Source organism: Gnatocerus cornutus, unplaced genomic scaffold (genome assembly GCF_029298725.1).
Source record: "Gnatocerus cornutus isolate USDA-ARS CGAHR unplaced genomic scaffold, icGnaCorn1.1 ctg00000023.1, whole genome shotgun sequence".
NCBI lineage: Eukaryota > Metazoa > Arthropoda > Insecta > Coleoptera > Tenebrionidae > Gnatocerus > Gnatocerus cornutus.
In genome coordinates, this window is record NW_028275375.1 from 1,882,886 (window position 1) to 1,896,137 (window position 13,252).

At 38.0% G+C, this 13,252-nt stretch overlaps 3 protein-coding genes and 1 non-coding gene across 7 annotated transcripts; 3 read left to right on the forward strand and 1 right to left on the reverse strand.

Moving 5' to 3' along the window:
- Positions 1 to 928: 928 nt before the first annotated feature.
- On the forward strand, positions 929 to 7,076 carry LOC148166311 (protein maelstrom-like). 4 transcript variants are annotated; one of them, XM_088049158.1, is made up of 11 exons: positions 929 to 1,074; positions 1,122 to 1,260; positions 1,828 to 2,029; positions 2,076 to 2,225; positions 2,279 to 2,406; positions 2,460 to 2,714; positions 6,349 to 6,552; positions 6,600 to 6,683; positions 6,729 to 6,798; positions 6,844 to 6,956; positions 7,013 to 7,076. In XM_088049158.1, exons 2-10 carry the CDS (start codon positions 1,126 to 1,128, stop codon positions 6,933 to 6,935), a joined length of 1,320 nt encoding a protein of 439 aa, XP_087905284.1. In that variant the 5' UTR covers positions 929 to 1,074; positions 1,122 to 1,125; the 3' UTR covers positions 6,936 to 6,956; positions 7,013 to 7,076. The 4 variants fall into 4 exon arrangements, with proteins under 4 accessions (XP_087905284.1, XP_087905282.1, XP_087905286.1 ...); XM_088049156.1 differs by lacking the exon at positions 7,013 to 7,076 and having other exon boundaries at positions 6,844 to 7,004; XM_088049160.1 differs by lacking the exon at positions 7,013 to 7,076 and having other exon boundaries at positions 6,847 to 7,004.
- Positions 6,949 to 8,012, reverse strand: LOC148166312 (GILT-like protein 1). The gene is made up of 5 exons (XM_088049161.1): positions 7,783 to 8,012; positions 7,606 to 7,737; positions 7,356 to 7,526; positions 7,169 to 7,309; positions 6,949 to 7,123 (listed from the first exon to the last, which is right to left on the reverse strand). The coding sequence occupies exons 1-5, from the start codon at positions 7,846 to 7,848 to the stop codon at positions 7,007 to 7,009; spliced, it is 627 nt and encodes a 208-aa protein (XP_087905287.1). The 5' UTR covers positions 7,849 to 8,012; the 3' UTR covers positions 6,949 to 7,006.
- Positions 8,013 to 9,053: 1,041 nt separating this feature from the next.
- LOC148166313 (ATP-dependent DNA helicase DDX11-like) lies at positions 9,054 to 11,821 on the forward strand. Its single transcript, XM_088048715.1, has 7 exons — positions 9,054 to 9,221; positions 9,266 to 9,664; positions 9,702 to 10,140; positions 10,187 to 10,530; positions 10,575 to 11,078; positions 11,125 to 11,706; positions 11,754 to 11,821. Exons 1-7 carry the CDS (start codon positions 9,096 to 9,098, stop codon positions 11,781 to 11,783), a joined length of 2,424 nt encoding a protein of 807 aa, XP_087904841.1. The 5' UTR covers positions 9,054 to 9,095; the 3' UTR covers positions 11,784 to 11,821.
- A 141-nt stretch (positions 11,822 to 11,962) lies between these two features.
- Positions 11,963 to 12,036, forward strand: TRNAN-GUU (transfer RNA asparagine (anticodon GUU)). Its single transcript has one exon. It is a non-coding gene; the product is annotated as a tRNA-Asn (tRNA).
- Positions 12,037 to 13,252: the final 1,216 nt, after the last annotated feature.

Sequence of the window (13,252 nt, forward strand, 5' to 3'; positions counted from 1 at the left end):
CAAAATTACCGCTCAACTGTCCTTCCGATCGACTAATAAAAATGATTACGACATGATTACTTAATTCTTTTTCGTCGTTGCCCAAAAAATTGTAGCTGTCTGTAAGGCTCAGACGATAATTGCTAATTGATTTGCACCCCGACCAACTAATTAAATAAGATTACGTGATTACCTAACTGTTTTTCTTATTGCGCAAAACATAGTTCGCGCTAACAAAGACACTGCATTCCCAAAACCATGAAAATTAAAAGGGAATAAACGGGGTGTTTCCTATAAATTGTTTAAACTAATAAACGAAAATGCGAAATGTAAAATTAAAGCGGCTTTAAGTAGACTATCTGCTAGTACTCGCAACTATTTACTATATATCAACTACACGCCTGACTTTAAACAAGTGTGCACTGTGTCCAAATAAACTCATTAACACCTACTTTTTAATTTAAATTCTAAAACAGCACTATTTTACTGCACATGCACAAACACAACCATCTCTTCCAAGTCGCCGCGCTCAATTGATTAAATGAGGGATTAAGGTCATTACAAAACCTCGGTAAAAACTGTCCTTCTCGTTTATTTGTCGCTTAATTAAGACCGCCACATTGTTGTCATTATATTTACGCAAAATTCAAACATAAGGGCGCACAACTAATTTGTAGGAGGACTATGAGACGACGAACCGAAATTCGACTGTAACTTGTAGGATAAACAACTGTATTGTTGGTTGCCTATATTACATGCTATTTTTCTGAAGGTAAGATTTGAACGATCTTGACACTAAAACTTTTAATTTCTTATTATACTGTCTAGTTTTTCTTAATCTACAGCTAGCCAAAGAATGTAGTCAGGAAATTCAAGATAACGGTTTGTGTCTTCACTCTATTATTGGTTTGGGTCTGAAATATCGTGCAAAGCTTCTGTGACATTTGCATAGATGACACCACTTCATGTCCATCTAACTTGTTAACCTCTGTTTTTTGTGCCTTGTTTAGTTTGGTTGGTGGTCAGATTGTTTTCCACTTTTAGCTGAATTTTACATGACGAATTTGTCTAGAAAGACGAAATAATTAAACCAAGGTATGTAAAACGCCTTTCATAACCTAAATTTTCATTTTCTTTTGAAGCAAGATGCCCCCAAAGAAGAAGCCGGCCAAAAGTGGCTATTGGCAATTTTTCCTAGAATGCAGAGACAAGCAGAACCAGAAAGCGGGGAAACAGATGAACACTGGAGAACTGCAGAGTTACGCTGGGGCGAAATGGGCGGTAGGTTTGTTGCTGTTACTGTGACTAAATGGGGCCCCCTTGCAGACAGAATTTCCATCCTCTGATAATATTTCGATAAAATATCGACCAGGATATTAACAGTTTTGCGATGAAATTATCGCTTTTTTATCATACAAAACGAAGATATGAAATCTGTTTTGATTTCTTCACATTTCAGCAGTTTTTATCAACGTTTTTTAACATTGTTTTGCCATATTGTTTTGCTTTTTGTCCAGATGTCTAGATCGCATCAAGTCTCATTCTTATCGCTACGTACATATTCAATCTTTATTTTATTTATTTGTTTTCATTATTTTTCCCCTTATTTGAACTAGTTACTTTATAAGAATAGAGTAATGTCATGTTACATTTCCATGACTTTCTCAGGGACGAATTAGGGTCGGTTGGGGCCCGGGGTCACGAACAACGCAGTCATGGCTTTCTAAATGCTAATAAGTTGGTCATTGTTGTCGAATCTCCACCTGCGAAAAAGTTTTGGATAAAATGTTGTATTACACTCGTGTACAATGTATTTTTCCCGTTAAAATGACCCGTTTTGTTCCGCAGGCGATGTCGAAAGAAGCGCGCGAGCCCTACAACCAAATGGCGCTCTACGCCAGGGAGCAGTTTACCAACACAACGAGTAAACTCACCACTGACGGTTACGAAATTGACGAAATTGAGAGACAGGAAAAGGAAGTGCTCTCTAAGGAACAGGAAATGAAAAACGAGATTACCAAAACTCTGAAATTAGCTCACTTTTCGTCAAGTAAAAGCGTTACGAATCTTAACATTCGTTGATTTTTTTGTTGTAGATTTACCTGAGCAGGTGTTTTTTATTGTTCATATCAACCATTTGACGTACTGTAACAATCCAGATAGATATTTTATTTGTGAAATTGCCATAGCTGCAATGAGTCTCAGAAACGGAATAGAAGAAGTGTTCCACAAAGAAGTACACCCTGGTATGGATAACAGATACAATCGCAAATTTCCCATCATAATTGTGATTCTCTAGGTAATTTACCAATGGGATACTTAGGAGGCGCCATGGCTCACTCCAAAGAAACCCACCAGATGATCGAGCTCGTTAACGATGGCCATAACAACACTTACGAAGTCTTCAAAGATATGATAGACTTTCTGGTAACTGCAAGTTAACGAAAAAGTAACTTTTGCTTTATCTCGTTTGTTTCTAGAAACGGTACACTCCGAAACACACCATTCCGATACTCTACGCCGATGAGAAAATCCTAGACATGACTCGGAACGTCATGGAAAACTTTCGTCTAGATTTTAACTACCCCGACGAAATTAAAGTCTACAAGTTACAGTTTTTGTTCTACACGCTCAAGAACGTGGTGGCGGGGAAAAACGTTTGGCCTACGGAAACTTTCGCTTACAGACAACTCGAGAAGGATCTATATTGCTATACTACGAACATTTCGTGCTCGGTAGGTCAAAAAATGTGTCTATTAAAAAAAAAAAAATTAGCCGTTGAATCTTGATAAAAATTGATGGTTTTGTAGATTTCGAGCTCTTCTTTGCGAATTCAAGCCAGAAAACTGCGAAAATCAGCGAGAAATCGTTCGAATTTCTCTATGAAATAAGATGAATTCGTGCAGATTTTTGCTGTTTTGTTTTTTTGCAAATCAGCGGTTGAATCTTGATAAAAATTGATGGTAATGTAGATTTCGAGCTCTTCTTTGCAAATTCAAGCCAGAAAACTGCAAAAATCAGCGGGAAATCGTCGTTTTGCATCGAAAAAAGCAAATTTCTCTTAAGAAATCTGATGAATTCGTGCAGATTTCTGTTGTTTGTTTTCTTGCAATTTAGCCGTTGAATCTTGATAAAATTTGACAGTTTTGTAGATTTCGAGCTCTTCTTTGCGAATTCAAGCCAGAAAACTGCGAAAATCAGCGAGAAATCGCTGTTCGAATTTCTCTATGAAATAAGATGAATTCGTGCAGATTTTTGCTGTTTTGTTTTTTTTGCAAATCAGCGGTTGAATCTTGATAAAAATTGATGGTAATGTAGATTTCGAGCTCTTCTTTGCAAATTCAAGCCAGAAAACTGCAAAAATCAGCGAGAAATCGTCGTTTTTCATCGAAATATGCCAATTTCACCAAGAAATCTGTTGAATTCGTCCAGATTTCTGCTGTTTGTTTTTTTGCAATTCAGCCGTTGAATCTTGATAAAAATTGATGGTATTCTAGATTTCGAGCTCTTCTTTGCGAATTCAAGCCAGAAAACCGCAAAAATTAGCGAGAAATCTGATGAATTCGTGCAGATTTCTGCTGTTTTGTTTTCTTGCAAGTCAGCCGTTGAATCTTGATAAAAATTGATGGTATTGTAGATTTCGAGCTCTTCTTTGCGAATTCAAGCCAAAAATCAGCGAGAAATCGTCGTTTTGCATCGAAAAAAGTAAATTTCTCTAAGAAATCTGTTGAATTCGTGCAGATTTCTGCTGTTTGTTTTCTTGCAATTTAGCCGTTGAATGATAAAATTTGATGGTTTTGTAGCTTTCGAGCTCTTCTTTGCGAATTCAAGCCAGAAAACTGCAAAAATCAGCGATGAATCGTTGTTCGAATTTCTCGGGTTCGTTAAGTTAGCAATCCCCCCCCCCCCCGCCGTTATTGAATTTCTATAAAATATTACATAGGCCAATGCGCTAATTATGCGCCACAATTTTCATTTTTTGCGCTGTCTCCCCTAGAAAGTTACAATCATTTTTTTTTACCCAATTTTGCGCTTCACTTTGAAACTCACAAAAACAGACTCTTATAGTTAATCGCAAGCTTTCTTTTCCAGTTAAATAAATCCATTTTTTTGGTCAATCAATTATGGCAATTATACAGGGTCCGGCATACTTGAGTCCACCCCCAAAATCGTCTTTAATTTTAAAGATAAAATTTTGAAAATTTGCTCACGCTTATAGTTGACAAAGCTCTAGAAGCTGACGAAAGAATTTGTTTTTTTTTATCACGGTTGGTTTGACGTCGGTTAAGTATAATTTTTAGCGATTTCGCGAATTCAATTTTTTTTAACATAACTGTGATACAAATAATTGAGTTGTTATTTTAAATCTAAATCAGATTGCGTGTAAAATTTTCAAAAAAACGCTGTTTTATCAAGTTAGATTTCAAAATTATGACGGCGCAGTGGCAAACTATGTTTACACCAAAATTTCATAAGTCACTTCATTCACTAGTATGAAGGTCAATTTTGATTAACTTGGGCATGTTGCACTTTATAGACACCAGAAATCGTTAATTTACATTGACAAAGCGACAATTTCACCAAGTAAGACTTTTGTTACAATCTAAAACGAGCCAAAGAATAGATGTCATTTGGGACACAAGATGCTGACAGATGGGTGTAAACGCAGTTCCCAACTTTGACGTAATAAAATTGGAAACTAACGTGATAAAACAGCATTATTTCCTCAAATTTTATATACAATTTGCATTAAATCTAAAATGACAACAGAGATATTTTTAAAACATTTATATTGAAAAAAAATTAAATTAGGGGTTGATTTTACAAACCCTCACAATTAGCTAAAAATTACATATTCAGGCGTCGCGAAGCCAAAACTATCGGTGATAAAAAAAAAATTGCGTCAACTATGAGCTGTGAGTTGTGAGTAACTAGAGTAATCTGTTTTTGAAGGTTTTCAGTAAAGGGCAAAGAATCATTAAAAGGCGCAAAATAGCGCATAATTGGCGCAATTGATTGACATGAAAATCAATTAATTTTGTTAACTGGGAGGGGCTGACGCAGATAAAAAAAATGATTGTGACTTTCTAGGGGAGGCAGTGCAAAAAATGAAAATTGTGGCGCATAATAGAGCATAATTGGCGCAGTTGATTGACATAAAAATCAATTAATTTTGTTAACGGGGGGGGGGGGGGACTGACGCAGATAAAATAAATGATTGTAACTTTTTAGGGGAGGCAGCGCAAAAAATTAAAATTGTGGCGCATAATTGGCGCAGTTGATTGACATAAAAATCAATTAATTTTGTTAACTGGGGGGGCTGACGCAGATAAAATAAATGATTGTAACTTTCTAGGGGAGGTAGCGCAAAAAATGAAAATTGTGGCGCATAATAGTGCATAATTAGCGCATTGGCCTATGTAATATTTTATAGAAATTCTATAACTGGGGGGACTAACTTAACGGACCTCTGTTTTTGTGAGTTTCAAAGTGAAGCGCAAAAAAAACTTTAATTGGCGCAATTGGGTAAAAAAAATGATTGTAATTTTCTAGGAGAGGTAGCGCAAAAAACGAAAATTGTGGCGCATAATAGCGCATAATTGGCGCAATTGATTGACATAAAAATCAATTAATTTTGTTAACTGGGGGGCTGACGCAGATAAAATAAATAATTGTAACTTTCTAGGGGAGGCAGCGCGAAAAATGAAAATTGTGGCGCATATTTAGCGCATTGGCCTATGTAATATTTTATAGAAATTCTATAACTGCATTATAACTAATTCGTGCAGATTTCTGCTGTTTTGTTTTCTTGCAATTCAGCAGTTGAATCTTGACAAAAAATAGACACAAAAATTTCAAAAGTTTTTAAAAAATTTATTTCGAAGACGAACAAAAAATGTTCATGACTTTCGCTTAAATTCCGTAACTTTGTCAGATTTCATTTTAAGTCTGTGAAATTTGGAGGTTTTACTACTTTAGACTTGCTAATTTACTGCTCTAAATTTCAAAATTTTAGAGCAAGAAATAGAGTTATTAGATTTTTTTTTTATTCGAAGACGAACTAAAAATTTTCATGACTTTCACTTAAATTCCGTAACTTTGTCAATTTTTATCCTGCAACTCTGCAATTTGGAAGTTTTACTACTTTAGACTTGTTCACCCTTGTGCAAAAAATAGTGTAGATGTGAAACACACTTCTGTCATTTTGTGTACAAAGAAGTGCTCAAATATTTCACACCTAGACCTAGACTTTTGACAATTTGTTTAGAACAATAAAATGAAAGTCCACACCAAAAAACAGCCTTAAGCGAATTATTCCGAGGTTCATGTTTATTTTGCCTGGACTAAATCGTTATGAATTGATTTTAGTTCCACGAAATGTCGGACTTGTCGGTTTGCTGCAGCCAATCAATTGTTACCAGAACTGCCTATACAATCTGTGACGACTGCTGTGAAGATCTTCGCATAGAACTAGTCCCTGGTTTCCACGTGCCTTCAAACGCCAAAGTCGCTCCTGTGTCTAAAATGACGTCTCGAGCCACGTCTGTGTGCAGTGGTGATGGTTTCCGGAGTGTAAGTCCTCCGTTTGGTTCTTCTTGTGTTAAATTGCTCGTTTATAGTACTCGACTAGAAGCAGGACGGACGAGGGAGGTTACCTCACCAACGAAGAGAGTTTTCCGCCGCTAAGAAGCTCGGATTCTACAGTAAGATTGTTTTTTCCTCACTCTTTTTCTTAATCGATCTTACAGGCATCGTCAATGGTGAGCTTCTCGTCGCTGCAAGGCACGTCCAAGTCCACCAAAGCCGCCAGCAGACTAGGTAAAATTGTGTGCGCAACTCCGAAACGTTACACTTTTGTTTTAGAAGATTCGTTCCGTTCGTTTTCCATGAAGCAATCGGCCAAACGTGATCACCACGGTATTAACTTCCCAGAACATGGCTTCAAGAACAATTAAACTTGATTTTAAGTTTTTGTTGTAAAGACTTCTATTATTTTTTTATTCAGAATATAATAATTAAGTTGAGGTTACAGTCTGGTAATTGAAGGATTCCTGCAAGCTTCTGGATGTGTTTCGGAGATCAGAGTGCAGACAACCCTCCTGAAGTCGACGAGACTCGCGTCTTGGAGTTGTTGGTTGAAGACCTGGAAAACTCCCTCAGTTTTGTACAAACCACCCCAAATTCTTACCCCGTTGTAAAGAACCGTCGGCACAAATTTCGGTGAGATTCTCGCCGTGGCTTCCTCTGCCAACAACTGCAGTTGTTTACCACTCTCGGAATTGTAACACTGAGCGACGTGGGCGAAGTTGACTCCAACGGCTTCAGCGCACTGAAAATCATCGTCGATTTATTGTCGGGAAACTTGGGAAAAGTACCGTTTGGCCGGACTCCTCCTGCCCCTTTTTGAACGAGATCATGAAGCAGTTCGCGTAGTCAACTTGGAGGTTTTGGTCTGGAAGGACATTGAGGACGCACGACTGTATTCTATTCCCTTTGCATTCCTGGGGGCCGTGCTGGCAGGCGAACTGAGCTCCATTCTGCACGCTCTGGAACAGTTAAAACGTGTTTTTGGAGCTGGCCGGACTGGTTTTTTACTCTTTTTGGGTTCATCGAACGAATACTCACCGCACTTTTACCAAACGGAGTCAATTTCAAGTCGACGTACGGCGATAATTCCTTAAAAACCGGGTGGAGCTGTTGCGTAATGAAGTTGAGGCTGTCGGGGCACAAAGACTCGTAGAGAATTTCCACGTGCAGCTAAAAAAATGCGCTGATAACACTAAAATCTTACAAAGGTCTCACCTTCGGTTGGCATTGTATTATCGGAATGAGAATAAGACAAAAAAGGGGCAAAGACAATTCACGCATGTTTAAGAAGCGAAACTGTTTTTTTAAGACGGGAAAGAGAAAGTGGAACGTGTGTGGGCGCCCGGGCGGTAAACCCACAATTATACACTCGTCAACCACTCGCTAAGAAGGAGGGAACACGAATATCGCAATCATTTCAAAAGTTTGAATTTTTTTACACCAACAATCGCAGCGCTATCTATTGGTGCAACTCGGTATCACTTCTGCGAACGAAAAATCAATATTTCGTCTCTTTTGAACCAAATTTTTTATCCATAATAAAGAAGACACTTGAAAATCACCCACAGACCACAAACCAAGAAGTTAGGATAAGAAATGGATAAAAAAATCGGTTTTAAAAAATTTTGCGCCATCTATTGGTGCAATTTGCTATCACTTTTTTGAACGAAAAATTAGTATTTCGCCTTTTTTGAACCAAATTTTTTATCCATAATGAAGAAGACACTTGAAAATCACCCACAGGCCACAAACCAAGAAGGTACTACAATAAATGGATAAAAAAATTAGCGCCATCTATTAGTGCAACTTGCTATCACTTCTGCGAACGAAAAATTAGTATTTCGCCTCTTTTGAACCAAATTTTTTATCCATAATGAAGAAGACACTTGAAAATCACCCACAGACCACAAACCAAAAAGTTAGGATAAGAAATGGATAAAAAAATCGGTTTTAAAAAATTTTGCGCCATCTATTGGTGCAATTTGCTATCACTTTTTTGAACGAAAAATTAGTATTTTGTCTCTTTTGAACCAAATTTTTTATCCATAATGAAGAAGACACTTGAAAATCACCCACAGACCACAAACCTACAATAAATGGATAAAAAAATTAGCGCCATCTATTAGTGCAACTTGCTATCACTTCTGCGAACAAAAAATTAGTATTTTGCCTTTTTTGAACCAAATTTTTTATCCATAATGAAGAAGACACTTGAAAATTACCCACAAACCACATACCAAAAAGTTGCGGCAATAAATGGACAAAAAAAATTAGTTTTAAAAAAATTTGCGCCATCTATTGGTGCAACTTGCTATCACTTCTGCGAACGAAAAATTAGTATTTCGCCCTCTTTGAACCAAATTTCTTTATCCATAACGAAGAAGAGACTTTAAAATTTACCCACAGACTACAAACCAAGAAGTTAGGGCAATAAATGGAGAGAAAAATCGGTTTTAAAAAATTCAGCGCCATCTATCGTCGCATTTCCGCGTCACGTTTTGGAGGGAAAAATTTAACCTCAAACCACCATGAACCCCCCTGAAGACTTCGATTTTCCGTTCCAGCCCTACCCGATCCAACACGACTTCATGAAGTGTCTCTACGAGGTGCTCGAAAGCAGGAAATTGGGGATCTTTGAGAGTCCCACAGGAACGGTGCGTTTTACCAGTTTTAACACCCCCAAAAATCGTTCTTTTAGGGAAAGTCGCTCAGTATTATCTGTGGGGCTGTTCGGTGGCTTAAAGACCACAACAAGCTTGAAAGAGAGACGATAAACTCTCAAATTACCACTCTGGAAAAGGAGAAAAGTAAGTTTTCTTCAGACTCTGGAGATTGGTTGTCTGCACAGTCCCAGGAGATTGAAATGGGGCGGAGGATCAACGAGCTGAAGATCCAGAGGAATAAGATCAATGAGTATGATGCCAAGCTCGAGAGTTTAAAGAAGAAGAAAACTGACATCTTGAAGAAGAGAATGAAGACTGTGAAGATTGTGGAGAGGGAGCAGACAGAAGAAGATGATGATATTGTGCTTGAGGTCAATGAAGACACTGAAGAAGACCCTGAAGAAGAGACGGGGAATACGTACAAACCCACTAAAGTAACACCAACTCCCCTCATCTTCTTTATTTGTGCAGATTTTTATTTGTAGCAGAACCCATTCTCAACTCAGCCAGTTTATTGGTGAAATCCTCAAGTCACCTTTTGGTAAAAACTTAAGAGTTGCGTCTCTGGCTTCTAGACAAACGTACTGTATAAACCCCAATGTAAAGAAGTTGAAGAACAACTCTCTTATCAATGAGAGGTGTTTAGACAAACAGAAGAAAAGTGGAGGAGTCAGATCTGCCAAAAGACAGAAAGGTGATTCCTCAAGGTGTCCTTACTACAAACCCTCCGCGATTGAAGACTTGAAGGACTTAACACTCACTGAAGTGCTTGATGTGGAGGATTTGGTCAAAACCGGGAAAGAGTTAAACGCCTGTCCTTACTACTCCAGCAGATTAGCTGCAGAGGACGCTGAAATTATTCTAGTTCCTTACAATACCATCCTCCACAAAGCTACAAGAGAAGCTAATGGTAATTTGCAACAGTCTGCAGAAACTGCGCTAATGGTAACTTGCAGGCATTGATCTCAAAGACAACATTGTCATAGTGGATGAAGCGCACAACCTCCTGGAGGCCATGGCTCAAATGCACAACTCGGAAGTAACTCACGCGCAATTACAAGAAAGTCTTCTGCAAGTCAAATGTTACAAGCAGCGTTTCCACACGCGCTTCTCCTCCTTCAATCTCTTACAAATCAACCAGTTGATCTTCGTGATCAACAAACTCCAACAGCTCCTGGAGGGGGAGAAAACCACCCTCGACAGCTTCACCGTGGAAAACTTCGTAGTCACCGCGAAAATTGACAACTTCAACATGTTCAAACTCCTCAAATTCTGCAAAAGCAGTCGAGTTGCGCAAAAGGTATTACTGGTTGCCTACATCCCGACTTGATTCGCGGTTTCCAGGTCCGGACGTACGCCCTCAAGTACCCGTGTGATCAAAAAATCATCGAAAAACCGGCGAAGAAGGGAGTCCGCGACTTTCTTTCAACTCTTGGGGGAGCTAAAACGGAGGAGGGGCCCCCTTTGGAGTTCTCGCTCAATAATCCTCTCCTTGCGACAATTTCGTTCTTGGAGTCTCTAACATACTCCTACAGCGATGGTCGCATCTTCATTCATCGCCACGCAGACAAATCAAAGTCGAAACTCCAGTTTCTCCTGTTAAATCCTTCTAGGAACTTCGAGGACGTCGTGAAATCCGCACGCTCCGTGATCGTCGCCGGCGGAACAATGAAACCGAGCGACGAGTTCAAACACCGTCTTTTCACCAATTCTGGTGCTTCTGCCGATCGTATTGTGGAGTTTTCTTGTGATCATATAATTCCCACTGAAAATATCTTGCCTATTGTTGTGACGGAAGCGCCGGGGAAAGAGAAGTTGCTCTTTAATTACGAGCAAAGAATGTCGATGGTTCGACCCGTCTTAACTCAATTCTTCCTCTGATTGTCATTTCCAGGGAAAATGCATGAAACGGATAATTGAAGACACTTGTAGAGTCGTTCCTGGCGGGATTGTCATCTTCTTCCCGTCTTACAAATACGAAGACTGGATCTGGCAGCAACTCAAAGACGTGTCTTTCGGACGCGCCGTGTTCCGAGAGCCGCAAGACTCCTCGTCTGTTGATTCAGTCTTGAAGGCTTATGGGGATGCTATAAGGAAGACGGGACGCGCGTTGTTGTTCAGTGTCGTCGGTGGTAAGTTGAGCGAAGGGTTGAACTTCAGCGACGATTTAGGGAGATGCGTCATCGTGGTCGGGATGCCATATGCAAATATTACGGCACCGGATTTGAAAGAAAAAATGGCGTTTCTGGATAAGACGGAGGGTTCTGGATCGGGAAGAAAATTCTACGAAGGGATGTGCATGAAGGCTGTAAACCAATCAATTGGGAGAGCTGTGAGACATGGAAATGATTATGCGACCATTTTGTTGTTAGATGAGCGGTACAACAGAGCGGCGACCAAAGAAGCGTTGCCTAATTGGATCAAGAAGGCGCTGAAAGTGTACAACTATGAAGACACGTTTTGTGGGATTAAAAAAGTAAACTTTCGAATGTTTCTTATCGTTTTATTTATCTTAATTTTCAGTTTTTTGAAGGAAAGAAGAACGGAAAATAACTTCTGATGTAATTAAGTGTTGGTAATAAAAAATCAGTTATTTATTGAATGAAACTCGTTTATTTTCTCCTATTAAGCGTTTAATAAAACAATTAATTAATTAGTTTAATAGGAAACGATTTTCCGAGTTTTCTCAATAAATTAGTTATTATACGCAACAATGGGAAGTTCGAACATCTGCCTCCGTGGCGCAATCGGCTAGCGCGTTCGGCTGTTAACCGAAAGGTTGGTGGTTCGAGCCCACCCGGGGGCGCTCTTTTTTTTCCCTTAAACCTTACTAACCGAAGTTGATTCATCTTATTGTAGCTTCAAATCAATGAATAAGTCAACTTTCTACAGATCGATTCTTAAAAACACGATTTTTTATGTCATTTTTACGGTGTCATTAAATTTCTAGTCTAATCTAAGTACGCCATGTGTCGGCTTCTTGCACGATAAACTGTCAAATTCGTGAAATTTTTGGTTTCGAAACGTCAAAATTGCTGCGGTGGTTTTAGCTACATGTTTTTTTTTTCTCAAAGCCAACTGCGAATGGAAATGTTTTTGTTTATGACATCATCTTTTGATTTTGACATTAAATTTGCAAGAAAATTTGTTATCTAGTCATCTGCGAAACATTGCTCGGCATTTCGTGTTATTGATTCATACTGATGGCTGTCAAAATGAAAAAAAGGCAAGATTGTAATTTTTAATTAGTTCGAGAACAAAACTGACAGTTCTACAGTCGCGAGCAAAAAATTCTGCTCGTCAATGTCACTGGTATGTTTGACATTACTCATAAATGTCAGGATCACAATGCTTTCTTTTTGCTTTTGAACTGTCACTTTGACATTTATTATCGTATGGTTTAATAAACACGACATGCCGGGCGAGCAAAACTCATGGATGACTAGATAAAAAATAACAAAAACTGTGCTTCGTAGTTATAGTCTATAGTTATAATCTTAAAAGAACGTTAACATTTAGAGAAACTAGAGAAGAACCTAAAATTAATCTAAAAAGAACTCATCAATAAAAATATTATTAAACGTGTAACTTTAGTAATTTTAATGCCACAGTAATGAAATTTTAGGAAATTACTAATTTAGACTTGGTCATTAACTGTTCCAAATTTCAAATTTCTAAAGCAAAGGAAACAGATTTTAGAATTTTTTATTTTTTGGATTAACCCAAAATATATTTTCTTTATCAAAAAACGTGCAACTTTAGTAATTTTAACGCTACAGTAATGAAATTTGAGGAGATTACTAATTTAGACTTGGTTATTAACTTCTTCAAATTTCAAATTTGTAGAGCAAAAGGGACAGATTTAAGAATTTTTTATTTTGCGGATTAACCCAAAATAATATTTTCTTTATCCAAAAACGTGTAACTTTAGTAATTTTAACGCCACAGCAATGCAATTTGGGGAGGTTACTAATTTAGACTTGGTTATTAACTTCTAAAAATTTCAAATTTGTAGAGCTAAA

Excerpts from the sequence above, each read along its gene's own strand:
- LOC148166311 (XM_088049158.1), top strand. The coding sequence starts at position 1,126 with ATGCCCCCAAAGAAGAAGCCGGCCAAAAGTGGCTATTGGCAATTTTTC. Across the intron at positions 2,715-6,348 it reads CTACGAACATTTCGTGCTCG|TTCCACGAAATGTCGGACTT; the intron begins GTAGGTCAAAAA and ends AATTGATTTTAG. Across the intron at positions 6,799-6,843 it reads CAAAGCCGCCAGCAGACTAG|AAGATTCGTTCCGTTCGTTT; the intron begins GTAAAATTGTGT and ends CTTTTGTTTTAG.
- LOC148166312 (XM_088049161.1), bottom strand. The coding sequence starts at position 7,848 with ATGCGTGAATTGTCTTTGCCCCTTTTTTGTCTTATTCTCATTCCGATA. Across the intron at positions 7,738-7,782 it reads TAATACAATGCCAACCGAAG|CTGCACGTGGAAATTCTCTA; the intron begins GTGAGACCTTTG and ends GCATTTTTTTAG. Across the intron at positions 7,124-7,168 it reads CGACGGTTCTTTACAACGGG|GTCTTCAACCAACAACTCCA; the intron begins GTAAGAATTTGG and ends GGAGTTTTCCAG.
- LOC148166313 (XM_088048715.1), top strand. The coding sequence starts at position 9,096 with ATGAACCCCCCTGAAGACTTCGATTTTCCGTTCCAGCCCTACCCGATC. Across the intron at positions 9,665-9,701 it reads ATACGTACAAACCCACTAAA|ATTTTTATTTGTAGCAGAAC; the intron begins GTAACACCAACT and ends TTATTTGTGCAG. Across the intron at positions 10,531-10,574 it reads GCAGTCGAGTTGCGCAAAAG|GTCCGGACGTACGCCCTCAA; the intron begins GTATTACTGGTT and ends CGCGGTTTCCAG.